We start from the raw sequence: 23,577 nt of genomic DNA, 5'->3' as shown, positions 1-23,577 counted from the left end.
AATGATTTGACCCCTTACATAATGACTTTTTTTTGCTATAGTTTTCACTTAAAGTCTATTTTGTGTGATATAAGTTTACCTATCTGTACTCTCATTGGGTTTCCAGTTGCATGGAATACCATTTTCTATCCCTTCACTATCAGCCTATGTGTGTCCTTAAAGTTGAAGGAAATCTCTTGTAGATAGCATAATTGGGTCTTGTTTTTTATCCATTCAGCCATTCATTGTCCTTTGGTTGGAGAAATTAATCTACTTATTAAAGTAATTATTGAAAAGGACTTACTTTTGCCATTTCCTTAATTGTTTTCTGCCTATTTTGTAGTTTCTTTGTTCTTGTCTTCTTGACTTCTGTTGTTATTTGATGATTTACTATAGTAGTGTACTTTCATTCCTTTTTCTATTGTGTATCTACATTTTTGCTTTGTGGTTACCATGAGGCTTACATAAAACATCTTATAATAATCTGTTTCAAGCTGATAAGAACTTAACTTGGATAAAACTGCCTTCAGTGGGCCATGATGCAGACTGTGGCTTCTGGTGGGGGTCTCTGTTCTGCAGCCCTCAGGGTGGGAAAGGGAGGTCCCAGAGCTGCACGGTCAGTGGGATGGTGCCAGGCCATCCCTGGCCTCCCCAAATGCAGCTAAGTTCCACTCCTTGAAGGTTCATTTGCAGAATCACACAGATATGCACAGATCTCCTGTGCTGATGTTTCTTTTCATCACTCAGACCTCTTCTGCATCCTCTGTAGATAGAGGGGAGGTGGGGAGTTTGTCCTGGAAAGGGGTGGGTGTGACTTTGGGGGAAAGGTGGGAATAGGATGCCATCTTCTTCTGGATCTTTCTGGCACCTAAGTCAGAGAGATGGGAATATTCCAGAATTTTAAGCCCCCAAACCTGAAGTATTTTCTGTCTCCCTCTGCTTGCAGTTAACTCAGATCTGTGAGCATTTTGTGGGTGCAAGGCTGGGGATTGGGCTGTGGGCATCCTACAGGCTCATTTGTTACTGCCTGTACACTTTCTGATATCTGATTAATGAGGCCTGTGGATCTATCAAATACAAAACAATCAACTGATCTCTAAATGTTATACTCCTTATATTCCTAATGTGTAACACCTGAGTTTTGACCTATTTCTCCAATTAAATATTGATTTAAAGTTTTATTGAATCCCACTATAAACATTCAACTAAAAATCAGAGTCTGAAATATTAGATGACCTTCAGTGCTTTAAATACCATAAAATGCTACATCTGTTACCCAACTGAGTACTTTAAAACTGACCCAAATTCTACTGCCTTAGGTTCACATCTTCCTTGTTTCACATGAGCTTCCTTCTTACTTATAGCCATAGTTCCTCCAAGTGTTTGTGAGCCTTCCTAGGCTGTAATGACAGGGGAGAGGATGGTCATGACTGAGGGGCAGGGAGGGCGTCCTGGCCCTGGGGTTGGACTGGGCTGGGCCTGGGCTGGGGGCTATCACATACCCTCTCTCTCCTGATCCTGATGGGGTGAGAATTGTCATTGCCATCTCACAAAGAAGAAACCAGGGTCACAGGGGTGGGGTAGCTTGCCCTGAGTGGAAGGTTTAAACTTGCAGGACATCAGAGCTGGTTTTTGGGTGAGCAGGCTGTAACCCTGGACCTCTTTGTAATTGTGTTAAGAACTAGACCGTGTCCAGCCCTCATGGTGCAGAAGGAAGCTCTCAGGGCAGGTCTGGCCACAGAACGTTCCAATCCATCATTGCTCAGGTGCGTCTGCCTGAACTGGAACAGAAACTTGAGAGCTTCACTTGCTTACCTTCAGGGATCTGGTTGTGCTAGTGGGAAAGGTACCCGAACACCCAGGAATATGGCACTGGGCTGCTGGTAGAGGAGAACTGGGAAATATTTAAACAAGGAAGTGCTTTCCTGGTCTGTGAGGTAATGAGGAGACTAGAGGTCAGCTTCCAGGGCTGGCATGGAGGGCTGCCTCCCCATCACTGCCCCAAGGCCTTCCCGGCCTCCCCAGAGGGCCCTGCCATCATGCTCTGTTGAGGACCAGGGAGGCAGAAGCAGGGCCGAAGGGGCTCCCACTGAGTCAGACCTTTGGGGGTGCTTCCCTGAAGCTCTACTCAGCCATCTCTACCCCATCCCTGGCTGAGCTCAGTCCCCGGCCCACCCCCCCACGTAAGGGAGGCTGGGAACTGATGTGCCAACAAAAGAAGTGTCTGTTACCAAGCAGTTTCTACCAGTGGTTCTTCAAGGGCTATTTCAATGAACGGCCCACCCCTCCCCTATTTCCTTCAGGACTGCCCCTTTCTGCCCAGGATGGGAAAAACCATTAGGCACTTAGGGAGGCAGAGGGTTTGAGGCCCCAGGCCCCGACACTCCAGGAGATGTGGCTCCTTCCAGGACAGCAGCCTGCTGGCATCTGGAGGGGTTTCATGCTGCTGTTTTTCTGTAGCCTTGGTGGGGGTTCTGTGTCATCGTGCTTGCTCTGGGGTTCAGCAGATGCTTCCTGCAAGAGGAACAGCAGGGAAAGCAGGACCCACTCCCATTGCTCGAGGTGCTGTGCAGGGGCGTGGGGTCTTGTGCATTCCCAGGTAGGGTCACTACAGAGACTCCAAGTAATCAGTGGCAGTGACTAGCCGGTGATCGTCAGCAAGGCTGCTGCCTTCTCGGGGCGCCTGGGTGGCTCAGTCGGTTAAGCGTCCGACTTCGGCTCAGGTCATGATCTCACGTTCGTGGGTTTGAGCCCCGTGTCAGGCTCTGAGCTGTCAGCACAGATTCTGTGTCTCCCTCTCCCTCTGCCTCTCCCCCACTTGTGCTCTGTCTCTCAAAAATAAATAAGTGTTAAAAAAATTAAAAAAAAAAAACAACAAAAAAAGGCTGCTGCCTTCCCTAGTGCAGGGTGGTGGGTGGGAGGAAGCTGGGCGCTATCTGCTGAGGGAGGGGTCTTGACCCTGCAGCTGGGCTGTCCATGTTCACAATACCAGGGCAAGGGCGGACCAGAGTCAGAGCGCACTGGCTTCTGTCAACTGTCCCCAGCCCCTCCCACCTGTCCTCCCATTGTGGACATCCACCTCTGCCTGGGACTCTCTGCCTACGTCCCAAAGGTGGCTGGGGTGGGCTCTGCTTGAGTCATGCCATGAGGTCAGACGGATGTGAGATTATTGGCCCTGCCCCCTGGGACCTGATACCCTCCATGGGGGTCAAGTGCCCTCATGGAGGAGAGCGGGCAGAGGGGGACTTCCCTTTACCTGCGGACAGCAAGGCTGAGGTGTGTCCTTCCTGGGGTCCAGGAGAGAAGTCCCTCTCAGCCTGGCTTACCATCATGAAGAGACTTCTATACAATTCCAACAGTGCAGTGAGGAAAGAATAAAGGGAAAGCTAAGGACCTACCACTGTGTGCCCCCTCAATTCTCCTCCCCAGAGGTAACCAAGGTCTACCAGACTCTTGGGCATCCTGTGGGATAGTTTCCCTATGCGTGCCCGTGTAGCTAGACAACACTTTCTGCTCAAATAGTAACTCTATACACACTGCACTGTGAGTTGCTTTTTAGAAACACAATGCATTTATTATACCCTGGAGAACATGTTGGACCAGCATGGTTAGCACTGCCTCCTTCTCTAACTGGCTGCAGAGTATGGCATTGTGGGAGGTTCAGGCGGTCTCCATTTGGGGCCATTATAGGCGATGCTGCAATGACACCCTTGTTCTGTATCTTTGGGCACTTGCATGGAAATTTCAGGATCAAATGCTTAAGGAGGGCTGCTGGGGCAGGGGAAGGACGGGACCCGGTTTCAAAGGGTATGCGCACTTGAAATTTTGATGGATATGGCCAAAATGCCCCCTTAGGGGTGGCCGCCCTGTAAATATGCCCCCTTTAGGCCATTTTCCACTCAACAATGTGATTTTTAACGTGTTTTTTTTTTTTTTTATTTTTATTTATTTTTGGGACAGAGAGAGACAGAGCATGAACGGGGGAGGGGCAGAGAGAGAGGGAGACACAGAATCGGAAACAGGCTCCAGGCTCTGAGCCATTAGCCCAGAGCCCGATGCGGGGCTCGAACTCACGGACCGCGAGATCGTGACCTGACTGATGTCGGACGCTTAACCGACTGCGCCACCCAGGCGCCCCAACAATGTGATTTTTAAAGATAGTTAGGTCGTCTAACATCTCTGCTTAAAACCGCCAGTGGTGTTGATGGAGATCCATGGCCTAGAAAGTCAGGCCTAGTGGGCCCATCCTTAGCTCCCCCTTCTTCCAAATGCTCCACCAGCTCTTCATCTTTCTTCCAGCACAGCAGCTCATTCTGGCCACAGGGCCTTTGCATGCATGGATCTTCTGACCTGGTGCCCTCAGGTCTCCACAGGGATGCCAGCATGAGGGTAGTAAATGACATTTTGTTGCTGTCCTCCTATTTCCTGTTGGGTGACGTCGGGTGCTATTTATATCTTCTACCTTTTTTCCTTTTTGTGTTTTTCTTATCGATAGGTATGAACTTTTGTTTATAAGACAAAATAGCTATTTGTCTCTCATTTGCCACCAATATATTTTCCCAGTTGACTGTCTTTTGACTTTGTGGTAGTTTTTCCCATTTAAGGTTTCTACTTTTTATGTAGTGAACTTCATTACACATCTCCTGCACAGTGTCTAACTTTTGTAAAGAGGTGCCCTGAGCTGGTTCCGTGAGGCCGTTGGCTGATCACCTGGCCTCTCCTCACAGCAGCCTGGGCCTCGGGCTGGGAGGAGGCCAGATTAGAAAGGTGGGTTAGGACTAAATCGTGGGGGCCCTGACTGTCGGCCTCTAGCAGTCTGGCTGCAGGTTATAGAGCACAGGATTCGGGCAGGGGAAGGACGGGACCCTGTTTGCACTTGGGGGGCAACTGGGCAGCTGTGGCGTGCTGGAATGAGAAGGAAAGGAGAGGAGAGCAGTGACCACCAAGGCCCAGTTCAGGGACAGGGCGGGACAATGCTGATGATGTGGGCAGGAGGCGTAGCCGAACAGCCCCTGTAGGACTCAGTGCCCAGGCCAGCAAAATGAAGTGGGGAGACTAAGCGTGGCTGTTTCTGCCCACGGAATCTGCTGTGGAACTCCTTGCACGGGGGCAGCCATGGGCAAGGGGTGGTTTTCCTTTCCACCCCTGCAGGGAGCAGGCCTGGGTGGGACAGACCCATGCTGTTAGGACACGCACTCTAAGACAGAGGCTGTGACATCGTTCTCAAGAGGGTCTGTTTATTTTCAGGTAAAAGGAACCACATTTGCCTGCATACCCCAGCAAATCTTAAGCTTGGTTTTCATAACTTAATTTTAGAAAAAGATTAACAACTTGAACTGGAGTATGACCTCACGGTCATCCTGCCATCCCGGGTGAAGCAGCCTCAAACGGTTACTCTGGGTAACCACGCGGTACGTGTGCGTGTGCGTGTGTGTGCATCATTTGTAAAAATTCTTGCCGTCACACCCATACACCCCCCATTAACAATTTCACTTTTTCTACTCTGCTGTACACGTGTGTAGTAAATGTTTAGCAAATACATCATTTGGTAGAAGCCCCATACAATGTGACTTCACAACTGAGGCCCAACCACTGAGCTATTACTTAATTTGTTAAAGTGATAAGCAAGATTATTATGTGCAAACAAACAGGGTTTGCGTTCCAGCTGCGTCCAAGTGTATTTTACAAAGCTATAAACACACGGCCCTTTCTCAAGTCCTGCTGATTGAGTTTCCCCTGCCTTTTGTCGGCAGAAGAAGAATGTAAAGGCTGAGGCGGTGCTCTGGGCACTGGACTAGCTCTGGGCTTTCTGGCTGTGTCACTTGAAGGAACTCATTCATTCCCCCAAGGGTTTCTCACACAGAGACTTTCCCGAGCGGGAGATACCTGATCTCCGCTTGCCTAAGCGGGGCCCCAGGCCCCGGGGACCCAGAGGCTTGTGAAATGTCCTGAGAGCCTGGAGGCCACTGGGGGGAAGGGGCAAGGGTCATCGCCCTCCTCCCACCCTGCCCCGAACTGCTCCCCTAACTGAGAGCCTCTAGTGTAATTCTGTCCCAGCCGTGGGGAGGAAAACGGGCAGGCCTGCTCTGTAAAGGCCCAGCCCACACCCCTACTTTGTGTGACCCAGCACAGAGCAGGATCCCCCTCCCCTGCTCTTTGGAAGTGGATGCAGGAGGCAGGGAGAGTTTCTCCCACCCATCTTCTCTCCGCAGTGGGAGAATGGAGGTAGGCAGCTAACTCCGCCCTGGAGAACCGGAGAACTCCAAAACCACCGTCAGGGTGGTAACTTCTCAGCATTTGTAGCAGCAAGTGGTTCACGGGAGAACCCAGTCCGTCTTCTGGGTCCTCGGGAGGCTGCGGGCTGCAGGCAGAGGGGTCAGGGTGTGGGCCCGGCGCGGCCACTCTGCACAACTGTCATTCCATAGGAATTACCTTCTCTTCCGCATGCAAGCCTCCAGCCGGCCCAGCTCTTCGTAGGAGTGGTAGAAAACATCAAACTCCCTGGTGCCCCAGCCCCTCCAGACAGCCAGGCACCATTCCATGTTTTCGTTCTCAAAGCCACACACAACCGTGTCCTTTGCCACCACGGCCGCATCCACAAGCGCCCTACAGAGAGAGGGGGGTCTGAGAAAACCTGCAGGGGTCCCCACCTAGTCGGGGCCAGGACCCCCAGCCTGCACCTTCTTGGGAGCCTGGCTAAGCGGGTGCATCTGTCCATCCCGGCCTAGCAGCTGCGATGTTCTCTGATGCCCTGCTTCCCTGGGTGGTCCAGCCTGCAGGCAGAGACTTCCTACCATCTGAAGAAGAGCCTAGCATGGCAGTGCACATTGATGGGGACTGTCTGTAAGGGACTCAGGAAGGCCACAGATACAACGAGAGCAGGTAGCCTCTATAACTGGACCCAGACTCCCAAGTGTTGGAAAACACCAACTTTGACTCCTGCTTGTGAATGGCCCATGATGGATTTGAAGCACTGACTCCCTTCCCTTGCCGTCTGCTCGGGCATGGCTCTTCTCCTGTGCAAAGTGCCCAGCTTAGGGAAACGGGGCGGTATATCGGGCAGAAGACCTGTGCCAACATGTCCTAACTACATACACTAGTTTTTGGAGGCTGTGGATTGTTTTGCTGATCTGTGCGCGCACCGGTTTTCCTTCTGGGCCTCTGCTGGGCCGTGCAGCCCACGTCTGAGCCCTCACTGCCTTGCCCTGTGGCCAGCACGCAAACTGGCATGCACAGGGCCTCTGGTCTCCTCGGGGCCTTGCACACTGCAGGCACTCACTAGCTATTTGCCGACAGGATCAATGTCTCAGATGCATTGCAGAAAGCTGGGGGGCAGGGTTCAGGCTATGGACCCCCTGTCAGCTGGCTGCCTGGGCTGCTTTCTCCCTACAGTGAACACGCCTGGCTCCTAGTAAACCTGTCTTTAGGGGCTGAATAGGAAAAACGACACCAGGGAAAAATTCAGGAACACAAATCATGGGCAGTCTGAGGTTAGCAGGCCTGGGCTCTACAGACCCGCCTGCTCCCCAGAAGCCCCGCTTGCGATCTGGTAACTACTTTGGCCCACAAACTCAGCCGGGACTCAGCGAAAACACCCAGATCTTGTTTCTGGAATCACTGGCACAGCAGGGGTCAATGGATCTGGTGACTCTCTGAGAACGCTCAGTGCGTTCAGGCAAGGGAGGGGACCTGCCATAGATGTTTCCCCTCCCATTGTCGTCCCATTCTGGGGAAAATGGGTCAAATGGTGTTTGTCCATAAGCGAGATTTATAGCATGGGGCTCAGTAGACAGAGTGAGGTGTGGACACTGCTGGCTGCAGGGGACTCTGAGGATACCAGCTGGTGCCAGCCTCCCATGCCTACAGCCATGCTGTCCTGCCCCAGAATGACCCTCACAGTGGGGTATGACCTGCCTCCTGGTCGGACGCCACCCAACAGGTATGGAGCCATGGATGAGCCTGGGCTTGGGCATGGTGGAGGGTGGTGGGTGCTAGGTCTGTGACTCCAGTGGGTGCTATATGGGCAGGTGGAGCACCCAGGAAGGGCCCTCCCACTTGGCGGGGAGGACAGTGAATCACCTGGCTCCCTGTTTCCATTTCAGCTGAACTCCGGCCCTGGAGACACACCCCAGTCAGGAGACCTGGTCCACAGGTGCACGGGGTATGCCAGAAACAGACAGCCATGACCACTGGCTGATGCCTGGTTCAGCTGGTATTTGCTGAGCCCCTAGGTGCTGCCTGGAGGACCCCATTTTGTTCCTTCTCTGCCTTATGGCCACACCGGTAGATGTGGCATTTATTTGCGGAGGCCAGAAGGGCGAGAGGCCATTGTGCGGGGATGTGGTGGAGGGGCCTAGATTCCCCACATCACACCTCGGGTCCTAAAGGAGGTGCCCTCAGTCTTACCCACGCGGAGTCAGCTCGCGGGCTTTTAAGACGGCGATGACACGGCCCCTCTGGCCTCCGGCGTCCTTCTCCAGGCCGATGACGATAACATCGCCGCCGCGCCTGCGTAACCAAAACCGAGAAGGGGAAGCATTTTGTCCAGGGCTGTGCTCTCCAGAGGAAACGGAGCCGGCGTGCAGAGAAGCACGGCCACAAACGCGCAGTCTCAGTGAATGGATCGAGTTACTGGGAGGGCACCGAAGCCGGCCCCAGAAGGCCTTTCCCAGCGGGAAACCCAATCGCAGCTGACCACGGCTCTGCCTTGTGCTGCCGGCAGCTTCCCTGCGGGCAGGTGAGCGTCAGAGCAGCCCTTCTCAGGTTTGCTAAAGAGATCCCTCCAGGCCCCAGCACAGAGGGGGTGGCCCCTGATGGCCCCTGATGCCACAGCATCTGAAAGCTCCCTCAGGCAGCACAGGAATGTGCCCCACTCCCGGGAAACGTACCTGGGGACCCAGATGACGTCTTTCACGGCTAGGATCCTCACGGCCTGCAGGTGCTGGCTGAAAGCCTCCCCGTCCACGGGGGTCAGGTCGTGCTCAGACCTGTCGGAGCCCGCGGTGGGCTCGTGCAGCCTGTCGGAGTCCTCGTAGTTGGCGGCGAAAGGCACGCTGGCAGAGCTTGCCGGGGAGCAGGGCAGGCTTGAGGACGACCTGGGGGCCCGGTGGGGGGAGGATGAGGAGGAGGACGTGGAGCAGTAGTCAGTCAGCGAGTCCTGGTGGGTCAGGATCTGCGTGCCCAGCTCCTCGCTGTACATGATGCTCACGTCCGCGATGGAGTCCCCCTTGGGCTCTTTGGGGCTGGCTGTGTGGCCGCCGCAGGGCTCTGGACCCAACGGGCACACAGGAAACATGTCTCTGAGCGGGCTGGGGTCCCCGCAGAAGTACCGGGCGCACAGCTGGTAGGTAGCTGCGTGGTACATCACCAAGGAGTTGGCCCTGTCGTCCAGGCACCAGACGACCTCCTCCCCCCTGCACTCGGAGCTGCCCACGACCGAGGTGACCACCGAAGGGGCCGAGTAGGGCTCCAGCCTCCTGCTGATCTCCAGGGCCACACAGTCGATGACCAGCAGGCCGGGCCCATTGCTGTACCAGACCTCGGAGCCGCTGTTGACCACCTCCATGGCCTTCACGGGGTAGGGGTTCTGCCGTGTGTCTTCATCTGGGATGCTAAACTTGGACCTGTTGGCTGTGTGTGAGCACAGGTAGGAGCAGCTGTCGTCCGGGGCACCCCGCACCACGGGAAACACTGCCACAAGCCCGTCGGCCAGGCCTGCCAACACCAGGTAGGAATTCTGCAAGGAAAAGACAGCACCGCTCATTGGTTGCACGCATTCCAGGGGAGGAAACAGCACGGGCGCAAGACTCATCTCGGCACACACCTCGTGCACCCCAGAGGAGCAAGGCTCCTAAAGAGGCAGGGGCTGCCAGTGGGACCTTCTGGACGTGCTCCCAAGGGAGGTAACCCAGGCCCAGCTGAGCCAGCCCGCCCGTCTGGCAGTGAGCAGGAGAGGAACGTGTCTGGGGAGAACGAGGCCCATGGCGCCCAGGGGAGGAGCGCACGCGGCCTGAACCACGTGGCCCGCCTTGGCTCAGGCTGGGTTCTTGCAGTGTGAGCAGGAGGGGTCTGCCTTCTCCTTCAGGCCACAGGAGCCTCCTTCAGAGGCAGGATGTGGCTCCCCCCACCGCCGGTGAACTCTGCTGGTTAACGACGGGACAGTAGCTGTGGGCAGAGTGTGGGGCTGCTTGCCGTCTCCTGCCCGCCAGCCCCACTGGGCAGGCTCTGTGCGCCCACCCCCCACCCTCTTGCCCTGGGTGCTGGCCTGCCACAGGAAGGGCCACGTCTCATCTGTTTCTCTGGCTCCACCCGGTCTTCTGCGCCCGTAGACAATACGAGCCTGCCGACCTTATTTATTCTTGAAGAAATTGCTTCCAACTCAACCCTCTTGTGGAGGCGCTTCTTGGACACTGTGCCTATGCTCCCCAATTAGCACACCTACCCTGAAATGCCTAGCTGGCAGTGCTAGGGTCCATGGGTTGCTCTCTGCCCCTGCAGTGAAGCATGTGATCTTCTACGGCACCAGAGATCACTGGGCAAAGTTGCAAGGACAGCGCTAAATGCTGGGACCCACCCCAGGCATCCCAGGAGCATCCCTGTGGAGCGGGGACAGAGGGCGGCTTTGAGGCCTGGTTGCCCAGCTTGGGCTGGGGCACCACAGGAGAGGTTCGGGAGCACAGAGCCGAAGCCACAACAGAGTGAGGATCCAGGCCTGTATCAGCCAGGGTGAGTGGCAGAAAGCCCCCTTTCTGGGACCTGAGCACCCTGGGAACCCGGGAGGCGGGGCTGTCCAAGGTAACAAGGGAACCAGCTCGAGCTCAACAGTGAGGTCAACAAGTCGTAGGAACATTTATCAAAATCCATCTTCAGAATTTTAGGGAAGAAAACAGCCAAAGCAAACAAGAGCAATGTCTCTATCCGATCCCGGCCCTGGGCCCCAGTTGGGGCGGCGAGCCCCACGGCCCGGCTGGGTGTGAACGTGCGCGTGCAAGAATGCAGGGGCCGCCGTCGTGGCCACAGGGCGGCCTGGCCTCGGAGGGGCAGGCCCCTGACAGGGAGGCTCCGCACAGAGCCGGCTTTATTCCCTCTGGTGGCGCGGGCGGTGGTGCCCTGGCTCGGGGGCTCTGGCCAGCAGTGGCCTTAAATAGCGCTTTGTGTCATGTTCTCCTGTGCTCTGGGGCGGACCGGGTCCCGCACTGCCCAGCCTCACCCATGGGGCCACAGTCGTAAATGACTCGAGGGTGGATTTCAGACTTTTTTTTTTTTTTTTTAAAGAAATAAACTGTAGTAGGATGAAGAACGTATATATTTCACCACTGCCAGGAAGTAATAATAATGCTCACATTTACCCAAGTGCTTGCGCCCAGAGCTTGGGGCACGTTATGCCCAGGGAACCCTCTCTGACTGCTTCTTATCCTCGATTTGCAGATGGGAAAACTGAAATTGGATGGTGACAGCCAGCATGTTTTAAACAAACACCACCAATAAAGACACCGATAATGATTCCTTGAGCGTCTACCATGAGCAGAGAGGACGACCAGAGTGGCCTGAGAGCACCACTGGGGCCCCGGGGCCGGGGCAGGCCAGCTGCTCAGAGCAGGGTCGGGGGTCTTTGATCTTGAGAACTGAACAGGAGGTAGTCCTGCAGGGGTATGTGGGGTGGGACTGTTGCTAACAGGCAGGGTCTCCTCAGAGTGCAGTGCTGGATGCGGTGGGGAGCAGGGGGCCGGCAGGGGGAGGCTCGCCGGCCCTGCAGAAGGGCAGGGTCCCACTGGAGGAGCAGGAGAGCCCGACCCCCGGGCTGTGGAGATTACCACGTGGGCTTCCATTTCAGAGAGGTGGGGGCTAGAAGGTCAAGGACATGGACAAAGAGGGACCCAGGTCTCAGGCTGACAGTGGGCACCACAAGTGGGGGGAACCGACTGTTCCCCAGGGGTGGGGGCAGGGGGACCGGCGCCTGTTGAGTGGCTCTGGGGTGGTGCTGGCCCTGACAGGTGGGGAAGTAACCCCCCACGCCACTATCAGAAGGGGAAGGGCACACGTCTAAGTGCTCTTTTACTCTGGGACCATGGCATTTGCAGGAGGAATGCAAGCTTCCACTCAGCCCTCTGCTTTGCTGGTTACATAGGTTCTTGAAAAGGCACTAATCATGGTCTGTCTTTCTAAGGCTGACTGTGACCTGCCCTGGGTTTGCTGGTCCAAGAGGGCCCAGCTTTGCTCCCACTCCTCATACTGTTCCCCCCAAGCTGGGTGGGCAGAGGGAGTCCCACACCAACGGAAGAGGAAGTGAGAATCAGACACCCGGGCAACCACCTTTCCCCTTACCTCACCTTTTTAAGAACAGGCACTGCCAATAAGCAGGTGACGACAGCCGGGGTGTCCAAAGCCCGTTGGGGTGTGTTTAAGGGGCACATGCCCTTGAGGCTATAGATGTAGATCTTCTGGTCCTGCAGAGGCAGAGGAGCCAACGTGAGACTCAGGCTGGAACATGGCGGCCATTTCCTACCAGGTGCGTTCTGCCTTGGGAATCCCTTTGTGCTTTAAAAAGTAACACGTTGGCTATCTGGTTGTCTGTTTTCATATTCCTATTCTTGGCAGAAATGTTGAAAACTACAGAAGAGTTTAAAGAAGAAATGTAAAATCGCCCATAACCCATTATTTGGAGAAAATTGCCATGGGGACGTGGGGCCCAGACTCTGTTTCCTCTGGGTATCTGTGTGTTTGTGTCCGCATTCCCGGCAAATGTGGGACCACACGACTGTGCTGGTTTCCCTCACTGATCTCGAGACAATACCCAGCAGGCGGGAGGAGGCCCTGCCCTGCCTGGCCGGTGAGGGAAGTGTGTCCGAGCGCCTCTGTGCTGCCCGTCGCTCAGGGATGCCGTAGCCTGGCTAACCTGCTGTCAGAAGCTCAGGATGTTTCCAGGTTTTCATGACGAGGTGTTTCTTTGGGGTGAACATTCAATAGTACAGACACGTCTGCCTGCTCTTCTCTGCATACCTGGGACGGCTGCACCCGTCCCCCACTGCCCTGCCCGGCCCCACACCACCAGGAGCTTCACAGCATTTGTTTGGTGCATCCCTCTCTGCATTTCTCAGAAGACAGCTTCTCGGGCTTTCCGCTGACTTCTTTGACGGGAAGGCAAAAAGCCTTCAGAGCTGAGTGGATTTGCTGTGTAGATCTGGCTGTGTTATAAGAAACCTGGTCACTTCACTAACCTAATGGGGTTCTCCTGCTGCGATCCTGCCCCTGATACTTATCTCGGCTGAGTCTCAGTCACCAGGCAGGGACAAGGCAGGCTGTTGGCCTTGGTGAGACGCTTCTGCTTCCCAGGGCTGCTGCCACTGTGCCGGGGGCCTCACACGTGCAGGTGGGGTTCATGTGATATTCAGACTTACCTGGGCATCCTGTATTTTTATTTGCTAAATCTGGCTTCACATGGACTGCACCCTGTGCTGCCCACCTCGATGGCCCACCCTGCATGGTGGCAGTTACCTCAGTGGCCGTCCACAGAGAGTTCTGGACCTTGAGCTGGCAGCTTAGTGTCATTCCCGCACAGCTCATCCGCTGCACCTCCATGAGGCCCTTCTCCGTGTTCACCACCGTGTAGTTCCTGCAATGGGCAACCACAGTGTGGTCAGCTCATGGTGGCCAGGGGCCACCTCCCTTATGTCGGCTCTTGGCCTGAAGCAGCCTTGGAGGAGGACATCGGCTACAGGCCTTGAACCCAGAGTTGAATTTTGCCATGTTCTGAGAGACTCCAGAACTGTTCATGGCATTGGGTGCAAGGGGGTTCTGGCCCCACTGGTAGTGCTCGAACATCCGGGCAACGAAAGGGCCTTCCCTTTGGGAAGAGAGACACTCTTCTGTGACATTGGAGGGTTCAACGAGCTGTCCCCAATGTGAAGAAGGGGCACAGGGGGCTGTACCTCCACCGAAGCCATTCACTGCCCTCCCACTGGCCTTATCTGCTGCACCCCAGTAGCAGGGGAACCTCTCAATATCACAGTAGACAAAGTCAAGACTAAAGATAGATGGGTGAATTTCATAGTAGGCTGGGGGGCCTCAAAACACCCCTTCCAACCTAGGTGCTCTGAGAATTAATAAGCTGTCATTTATGAGGGCAGCTGTGTGCTCACCAGGTCTGGCCACCCACTAGCATTTCTGTCTCCCCACTGTCCTCAGTGGCATCCCAGTGTGCTCACTGTCTGAGGCAGAGACTGAAGTTCTTTACCCAGGTCACACACATCTTTTGTCCACACTTCCCTTGGTCTTTATGTGTCTGTCTGTTAACTGACTTCCTTCCCCTCTTTCTCTTTTTTCTCCGGCAGGTTATGTGCTGAGGATTCCGGGGGTGGGGGTGTCCTATGAGGTCCTCACATCCTGGGGTGCCATCTGTCTCAGCCCCCTGCTCCCAATCTCAAGTCTCGGTCAGATTCTATTTGATTTTTTCAGGTACGAACATTTCCTCATTGGGGTTGTGGATTTCTATTGGGAACGTCTGGTTCTCCTTTTGTGATTATTAATGATCATTGTCTACATGCATTATTTCAATAGAGATCACAAAAGGCGGACATTCTGTTTCTGGCATTTCTTCCTCATTTATTAGCTTCATTTATTCTCAAAAGAGAAACTTCCTCCTTTTATCTCTTTTGTTACCCTGGGGTACACATAGGAAAGACAGGATACAACCTTGACTCTTCTGTATGTGCCGAGTTTCAAAATAATGTGTTGGTTCTCTAGGAGCCTCCAATGGTGATCAATGAGGGGTTTTTGTTTATTGGCTTGTTTTGCCTAAACAGCATTAGAAACTCATGAATGTAAACAATTTGATGTACCTCAGTCCACTGCAGTTCCTCTTACTAATGGCTGGCCGGCTGCCCTATCTTTGGCCAGTGGGAACCTCTTTGGGTTGGCTCCTAAATCCCTTTAATCTACCCTCATAAGTGTCTGATGGCATCCTTGATTCTACTGTGTCAGATGTTTCTGGCTGTCTTCCTGTCCCAGACCTGGAGTCAGCCACTTCTCAGATAAGCTTTGCTTCCTCATGGTATTTAGAGACCATCATGTGGGTCCCAGAGCTCATCATTGGTAACTGGTCATCGTCTCTAGGCCTTTTCAATGGGCAGGATGAGGAAACATGAGTTCATTTTTCTTAAAGATACAATATATCATGAGCCTAAAAATTTAAACTCAGAACTGCAACTTTTTTATTTAACCTCTCTTTCATATTTGCATGCCAAAGAGCCCAATGTGCAACGCGTGACACCATTGTAATTACCCACTTTGCCCTGCAATTACAAGCAAAGCCTTAAAATAGCAATAACAACACTGCTACCAATGATGTAAAAACTGAAAACATATATCTTTACATATATAAATAGAAATTAATAAACACACACACACATATATGTATTTTTTTAGGCCATGGTTCCTTAGACTATGTCTTAGGTCAGAGCACTCAGTCCCAGTGCCATAAAACCTGATGTGAAGCTCACCTAGGCTGACCTAAGGAAAATGGCAAATTTCCTTCCCTTTATCTCATTGTGTCTTAAGCTTCACTTTGTCTAAGCCTTATTATATTTTAGCACCTATAAATGTCTGCCACAAGGCTTACTAGAAGACTCCTCATGCCATGAAATGCTCTCGTGGCTCTGAAGATGTCACACTACGTAGGTGAGAGAGACCACACACCTTGGCCAGGACTGACGGGTCTCATATTAGATGGTGATTTGGGGGAGTCTGAAAAGTCTTTGATGCTCTTTCCAATACCCTGTCATTTTGGTCCGGTGACCTCCTCCTTGTTTCTCAATGATCTTATCCCCACTTTACCCCAGCCAGCCTCTCCCAAAGTTGCATATCAGATCTTGCCTTTCCTAATATTTTCATCCCTCCCACCCACTCAATGTCAAGCATCTGTTTTCTGACCACTACCTCCTGGTTTCCCAGATCACTCCACCTACTACCATAACTCATTACGGGTGTGTGTGTGTGTGTGGCGGAGGGCGGGTTTACACTCTGCCAAGACTTAGGATTTCCTGGTATATTCCATTGTTCCTCATCCGTTTTATGGCCTCCCTTAGGTTCTATGATCCATCTCTGTCATGTGCCATTTGAAAATACCCACCCCCCCATGCCCTTCTCTCCTTCCTGGCAAAAACCCAACTCGGCTTAAAAACAACGGTTGCCTATCTTGCAATGTGGGTCAGCAAAGCATGCTGGGGGAACGCACAATCTCCAACCTCCAGTGGGCCTCAGTGCCATCCTGCAATCACCCTGGTCTCATGTGTCACTGCTCACATCACACGTCATCATTTTCTCCTCGAATATTCAAAACCTCTCCCCATGCTTTTGACCCTCCTGCCACTTCACTGAGAAAAAGATGCAACTAGAAGGGAAGGCCCACAAACTCTCATTTAAGGGCACCAGTTGTGCTTGGCTCTGGGTCCCCTGCTCCTCTCACTACTCAGCAACTGCACTCTGGTGACTGTCCTCTCCCTCCCACCCCCAGCATCATTGACTTCTTCGACTATCAAGCTGCAAATAGCATCCATGTTAAAACAAAGTCCCCTCAGGACAGGAGAACTACTCCAACTAATAAATGACCCCAGGAGTGTTTCAGGATACAAAATAATGATATAGGAATCTGTTGTGTTTTTATACACTATTAGCACACTAGCAGAAGGAGAAATTCAGAAAACATTCCCATTTACAACTGCGCCAAAAAGAATAAAACACCTAGGAATAAATTTAATCAAGGAGGTGAAAAACCTGTACTCTGAACACTTAAGACATTGAGAAAAGAAATTGAAAATGACACAAATAAATGAACAGCGTGTTTGTGGACTTGAAGAATTAATGTTGTTAAAAGGCCCATGCTGCCCAAAGTGGTCTACAGAGTCAATGCAATCCCTATCAAAATAGGAACAGCATTTTTCACAGAACTAGAACAAATAATCTCAAAATTTGTATGGAGCCACAAAAGACCCCAAATAGCCAAAGCAAGCTTGAGGCAAAAGATTAAAGCTGGAGGCGTCACAATCCCTCATTTCAAACTATACTACAAAGCTGTGGTAATCCAAACAGTGTGGCACCGGGACAAAAATAGACACATAGATCAGTTGGACAGAATAGAAAACCCAGAAATGAGCTCACAACTATATGGTCAATGAATCTTTGAATTTGTTTTGACATTTATTTATTTTTGAGAGACAGAGAGAGAATACGAGTCGGGGAGGGGCAGAGAGAGAGGGAGACCCAGAATCTGAAGCAGGCTCCAGGCTCTGAGCTGTCAGCACAGAGCCTGACACAGGGCTTGAACTCCTGAACTGTGAGATCATGACCTCAGCTGAAGTTGGATGCTTAATTGACTGAGCAACCCAGGCGCCCCAATGAATCTTTGAAAAAGTAGGAAAGAGTGTCCAATGGGAATAAGACAGTCTCTTTGACAAACAGTGTTGGGAAAACTTCACAGCAACATGAAAGAGAATGAAACTAGACCACCTTCTTACACCATACACAAAATAAACTCAAAATGGATTAAAGACCTAAATGTGAGACATAAAACTTATAAAAGAACACATATGCAGTAAACTCTTGGACATCAGGCTTAGCAATATTTTTTTGAATCTGTCTCCTCAGGTAGAGGCAACTAAAGCAAAATAAACAATGGGACTGCATCAAACTAAAAAGCTTTTGCACAGCGAAGGAAGCCATCAGCAAAATGAAAAGGCAGCCTACTGAATGGCAGATGATATTCGCAAATGAAGTATCTGATAAGGGGTCAGTATCCAAATATATAAAGAACTCATACAACCCGACACCAAGAAAACAAGCAATCTGACTAATAAATGAGCAGAGGACCTAAATAGGGATTTTTTCAAAGAAGACATCCAGATGGCTAACAGACACATGAAAAGATGTTCAACGTCACTCATCATCAGGGAAATATGACACAAACCCACAATGAGATATTACCTCACTCCTGTCAGAAGGGTGAGTATCAGAAAGACAAGAAACAAGTGTTGGTGAGGATGTGGAGAAAAGGAAACCCTCGTGCACCACTGATGGGAATATAAATTGGTGCAGCCACTCTGGAAAACAGAATGGGGACGCCTGGGAGACTCAGCCCATTAACCAGCTTCCAACTTCGCCTCAGGTCATGATCTCACAGTTCGTGAGTTGGAGCTCCACGTCGGGCTCTCTGCTGTCAGCACAGAGCCTGCTTCGGATCCTCTGTCCCCCCACCCTTGCTCCTCCCCCATTCATACTTTCTCTCCCTCTCTCAAAAATAAAAATATTTAAAAAAAGGAAAACAGTATGGAGGTTCCTAAAATAGCATATGATACAGTAATTCCATTTCTGGGTATTTACCTAAAGGAAACGAAAACACTGATTTGAAAAGATACATGCACCCCTGTGTTTACTGCAGCATTATTTACAATAGCCAAGATATGGAAACAACCCAAATGTCTATCCATAGATAAACGGATAAAGGCACTTTATACACACACACACACACACACACACACACACACACACACCACACACAGAATATTACTCAGCCATAAAAAGGAACGAAATCTTGGCATTTGCAACAGCTTGGATGGACCTAGATGTATTCTGCTAAGTGAAATAAGTCAGAGAAAGACAAACACCATATGATTTCAATTATATGTGGAATCTAAAAAACAAAAGAAAAAATAAAGCAGAAACAGACTCATAAACACAGAGAACAAACTGGTGGTTGCCAAAGGGGAGTTGGGGTGAGAGAATGGATGAAACAGGTGATGGGGATTAAGAAGGAAAAAACCAACAAAAAGCAAAGCCCTGTGTTGACCCCACCCCTGGCAGACACCACCTTCTCTTTGCTGCTCTTAAGCACAAATGCATACATGCCTGTCATTTGCATGGACTCAGTTTTCTCTCTGGAGCAAACTCCATCAGGCTCCCAACCCACCGTCCGTAAACATCTCTCACCATGGTCAGCCCTGACTGCTCCCCAAGTGCATGGTCACCCCAGCAGGGCAAAGTAAGCCTCAGGACATTACCTGGACTCCTCTTTCCCATCCCAGAACACCACCATGTACTCCTGGCCCTGGGATGAGAAGAAGGCCGTCTGCTTCCCACAGGGTAGCTGGTACATGAACGTTGCAAAGGTTGGGTCCTTCATCTGGCTCACCACCGACAGGGCCAGTGGGCGCTGAGGGAGAGAGGCCACCAGAGCCATGAGCAAGGGTCACTTAAACCAGATTGATGCCTATATTGCCCATGAAACCAATGGTCTTGAACAAGGGAGGAAGGTCTAGAAACTGCTCAAAACAAGAGGCTGAAACAACTTCAGATGCCAGAGTGTCTGGGTCATCACTGTCGATGGCAACTTGAACTTTGGTCCTCTGGTTGGCTTAAACTCTAAGATTTCAACCTCCATGCCTATAGACTTACAATCTTGTAAAGGATTTTTCTCAGAAGCTTCTTTTACTCCCAATACATTGAATTAGTATCATCTAGTTTGATGAATGCGTTTTAACCTTGAAACCACTGGCCTCTTCCCCAAACAGCTAAGTTTTAAAATGATAATATGACAGGGCGCCTGAGTGGTTCAATTGCTTAAGCATCCAAATTCAGCTCAGGTCATGATCTTGCAGCTTGTGGGTTTGAGCCTCGCATTGGGTTCTCTCCTGTCAGCATGAAGCTCACTTCAGATCCTCTGTCCCTCTCTTTCTCTATGCCTCCCCTGCTTGCACTCTCTCTCTCTCAAAAATAGACATTTAAAAAAAGTGATAATATGATTCCTGCTCTCACAAGCAAACTTGCTCCCCATTTCTTTAAAAAGAGATACGTACATTCTCTCTGCTCTTGCATGGGGACTGTACTGCTATAAAGGGGCTGGTATGTTTTGCTTGCATGATGGTGTGACATAAAAGTGGGGAGGAAAAAAAGCTCATTTTTCCTGAGAGTGACACACACACAAAAAGATGAGCTGGATGTATTAGGACAGTAAACATCTCTTTCTAGAAGGGATGAGCAGAGGAGGGTTGCCTCATTTGTTCTAGACCTTTAGCGAAGGATGGGCAGTTAGCTGTACACGTGCATTCTGGAGACGCAGACCCTCCACCACTGTGGCAGGAGGTGTCTGGTCCCCCAGGCCCTGGGCCCCCGGTACCTTCTCGGGCTTTGTGTCCCAGCACTCCATCATGAGTGCCTGCAGGCGATGGAACTGCACCTCCTCGGGCTGCCCCAGAACAGGACGGATGCCCTTGGACAGCTTCTTGGCGATCTGAAGCTGGTGGTGGCCCAGCGCTGGCCGCTGCCCTGACAGCAACTCGTAGAGCACCATTCCATAGGAGAACATGTCTACCTGGGCAAAGAGGCAAGCCAAGTTAGGTCCCCTGCCTGGGCCCAGCACCTTTGAGAAGCTGGCCCTGAGATGGAGGGAGCAGGAGGACACAATTAGACAAGGGATCCTGTCCAAAGGGATACAATCATCAATCATCCACCAATGAATGTATCCATCACTTCCTACCTGTTGAAACATCTGGCCAACCATCTGACCATGCATCATTCTGTCCCTTTCGCCACCCACCTTTGAATCCTTCCTTCTTTCCTTCCTTCCTTCCTTCCTTCCTTCCTTCCTTCCTTCCTTCCTTCTTTCCACCTATCCATCATCCATCTATCCATTCCCCCACCCACCCACCCATCCATCCAATAAACACACACTGAGAACTTGCTAACTGCCAGCCACTGGTTAAGGGCTGCAAGGATGTCATGTTCCTTTATGCTTGAGAATCAAGACAAGGCAGGAGAACACGGACTCTCAGCTTAATGTGCTTGGCACTAGAAGAGCAGTGTCTGTAAATCATAAAGGGGGGATGTTTCCTAAATCATAACACGTTGACTCCTCTAATTTTAATGTTATCAAAAGGCCCAGTAAGGAGAAGTTAGTATAGGCCTCCATGAGGGCCAAGAAATAATGTTTTAGCGGGAGAACGGCTGAGATAGACCTGAGAATTTTCAACGTGAAGGTCCCTGTTATAATCTTAGTTTCAAGGTGCCTTGCCTGTGTCACCTGCTACTTAAGAAGCTCTTATTTTTATCACCCTGATTTGCCTTTTCTATTTCGGTTAATAACCACAGGCGATGAGTTAACCTACACATGCTAAGGTCATTCTTCTTCCTGTTTTATTTGAAGGTGGTACAAACTTCCAGTTATAAGATAACATGGGAATGTAATGTCCAGCATTGCCATTTAGGCCGTTCCTGAAGCAATTAGCCAATGACTCATCTGTAAATCACCAAATAATGAAAAATTATAGACCAGGGGAGTTTCAGTGCCGGGCGATTAGTGAAGCAGGGATGGCACCAGATGTAACATGGTTTTTAGTTGCCTGTGTGCCTGCATCTATTTCAGGGAAGAAGGCAAACATTTAGCCATCATGTTGGCGAGGCGGGCCAGGCAGCTGCTCGGGAGTCCAGTCCTGTCTTCCTAGAATTCACTCTCTTCCGGCTTTGGAGGATGCTGTCTTGGCCATCTCTGCCATTCAGTTCGTACAATGCCTTGTGGACAGCACCTATGGCCCGGGAGCCTTTGCCATCCTTACTCTGTCTGCCCCTCACGAGTCCCCATGAGGCTGGTCCACTGTCTCCAGTTTACCCATCTAAATGGTAGAGTTGGGACCCAAATCCAGACCTATTTCTGTCTTGGGTTCACTGTCCACTGTGTACCACCTTCATTATGTCTCTGAATCAAGGTTAGAGAATTCAGAGGCTATAGCACCATTCCTGAAGCTAACGAGAGGTCAACTTTGACATTGCTAGGTGGACACAGGCCCCTGTGCATTTCTGGCTCAAGCCATACCCTCCTGGTTGAGCACAGGAGAGGGACAGCCGTGTGCCTGGGGAAACACAGAGCTCAGAGGCTGCAGGTTCCTGGCCTCACCAGGGCCTGGGCTTGGCTGTGGGACTGGGCTGGGTAGCAGTGGGCCGGGGTGGGTACCTTCTCGTCATACACAATGCGAGGACGGATCTCTGGGGCCTGGTAGCCGGGCGTGCCCTCCACGCCGAGGGCACCCTCATGAAATGACTGCCGTGAGATCCCGTAGTCCGACAGCTTGATGTTGATGTGCTCCTTGACGTCCAGAGACCAGACCAGAATGTTGTCCGACTTCAGGTCACAGAAGATGATGTTTTTCTTGTGCAGGTAGGCCAGCCCAGAGGCAATCTGGTAGGCTATTTTTTGGGTGAGCATGTGTCCCAGGGGCATAAAGGAAGAATCTTTGCAAAGAAAAAAAAAAGCAAACCATCATTACAACTGTCTTTTCTAACCTTTTCTCTTCCCAGATACTTTATATTCTACAGATACTTCTCATCATTATCCGTGCTGGATATAGGAGGAGACAGAGAATGACTTTCTGAAGTGCAATAGTATTTAGAACAGACATTGCTTGATTCCCGGTATCTCATGCCTGGAATTTGTGTTTTTACTAAAACAGCAAGGATTCAAAATTCCTAGAGTTCACTGTAGGCCAAGTTTACTATATTGTCAAGGGGTGGGTTGCAGGAGTAAGAGCTTCATTTTAAAAAAGCTCTCAGGGTACCTGGAACTGATCTCGCAGTTCGTGAGTTCAAGCCCTGCATTGGGGCTCTGTGCTGAGTGCTCAGAGCCTGGAGCCTGCTTCGGATTCTGTCTCCCTCTCTCTCTGTTCTTCCCCTGCTCGTGCTCTGTCTCTCTCTCAAAAATAAATAAACATTAAAAAATAAAAGTAAAAAAGCTATCGGGGCACCTGGGTGGCTCAGCTGGTTGAGGGTCTGACTTCAGCTTAGGAGATGATCTCACAGTTCGTGAGCTTGAGCCCCACATCGGGCTCGCTGCTGTCAGCACAGAGCCCACTATGGATCCTCTGTCTCCCTCTCTCTGCCCCTCCCCCACTTGCGCTCTCTCAAAAATAAACATTATGGGGCGCCTGGGTGGCTCAGTCGGTTAAGCGTCCAGTTTTGGCTCAGGTCATGATCTCACAGTTCGTGAGTTCTAGCCCTGCGTCCGGCTCTGTGCTGACAGCTCAGAGCCTGGAGCTTGCTTCAGATTCTGTGTCTCCTCCTCTCTGCCCCTCCCCTGCTCATGCTCTGTCTCTATCTCTCAAGAATAATAAATAAATACACTTAAAAAAAATTTAAAAAATAAAAAAAATAAAATAAACATTAGAAAATGAATAAAATAATTTAAAAAGTTCTCTTCCATTGAGGGAGAAACGATTTGAGTTTAATTGCATTTCTTCTTCCTGAATCGAGAGACAACTACCTCTCTCCTTCTGTCAGCTCTTTGGAATTTAGTTACCAATTCATTTCCCAAGGAAAATTATTTTAAAATTTCCTTAAAAACTTGGGGTGCCTGGGTGGCTGAGTTGGTTGAGCATCCGACTTTGGCTCAGGTCATGATCTTGCGGTTTCTGAGTTTGAGCCCCGCGTTGGGCTCTGTGCTGATAGCTCAGAGCCTGGAGCCTGGTTCGGATTCTGTGTCCCCCTCTCTCTCCGTCCCACCCCTGCTTGTGCTCTGTCTCTCTCTGTCTTTCAAAAATGCATAAACATTAAAAAATTAAAAAA

General features: G+C 51.1%; 1 protein-coding gene across 1 annotated transcript in view; it reads right to left on the bottom strand.

The window, feature by feature from the left end:
- Window positions 1-5,195: 5,195 nt before the first annotated feature.
- LRRK1 (leucine rich repeat kinase 1) overlaps window positions 5,196-23,577 on the bottom strand; it is a 132,238-nt gene continuing 113,856 nt past the window's right edge. Inside the window, exons 27-34 of the mRNA XM_030317506.1 lie at window positions 21,974-22,251; window positions 20,144-20,338; window positions 19,029-19,180; window positions 13,474-13,591; window positions 12,309-12,425; window positions 8,868-9,715; window positions 8,386-8,487; window positions 5,196-6,585 (exon numbers count right to left, since the gene is read on the bottom strand). Coding sequence (XP_030173366.1) covers window positions 6,408-6,585; window positions 8,386-8,487; window positions 8,868-9,715; window positions 12,309-12,425; window positions 13,474-13,591; window positions 19,029-19,180; window positions 20,144-20,338; window positions 21,974-22,251 — 1,988 coding nt within the window. The 3' untranslated portion in view covers window positions 5,196-6,407. The remainder of the gene's footprint in view (window positions 6,586-8,385; window positions 8,488-8,867; window positions 9,716-12,308; window positions 12,426-13,473; window positions 13,592-19,028; window positions 19,181-20,143; window positions 20,339-21,973; window positions 22,252-23,577) is intronic.

Source organism: Lynx canadensis, chromosome B3 (assembly GCF_007474595.2).
Source record: "Lynx canadensis isolate LIC74 chromosome B3, mLynCan4.pri.v2, whole genome shotgun sequence".
NCBI classification, from domain to species: domain Eukaryota; kingdom Metazoa; phylum Chordata; class Mammalia; order Carnivora; family Felidae; genus Lynx; species Lynx canadensis.
The sequence above is the reverse complement of the archived record's forward strand: the minus strand, read 5'-3'. Positions and strand labels throughout refer to the sequence as shown.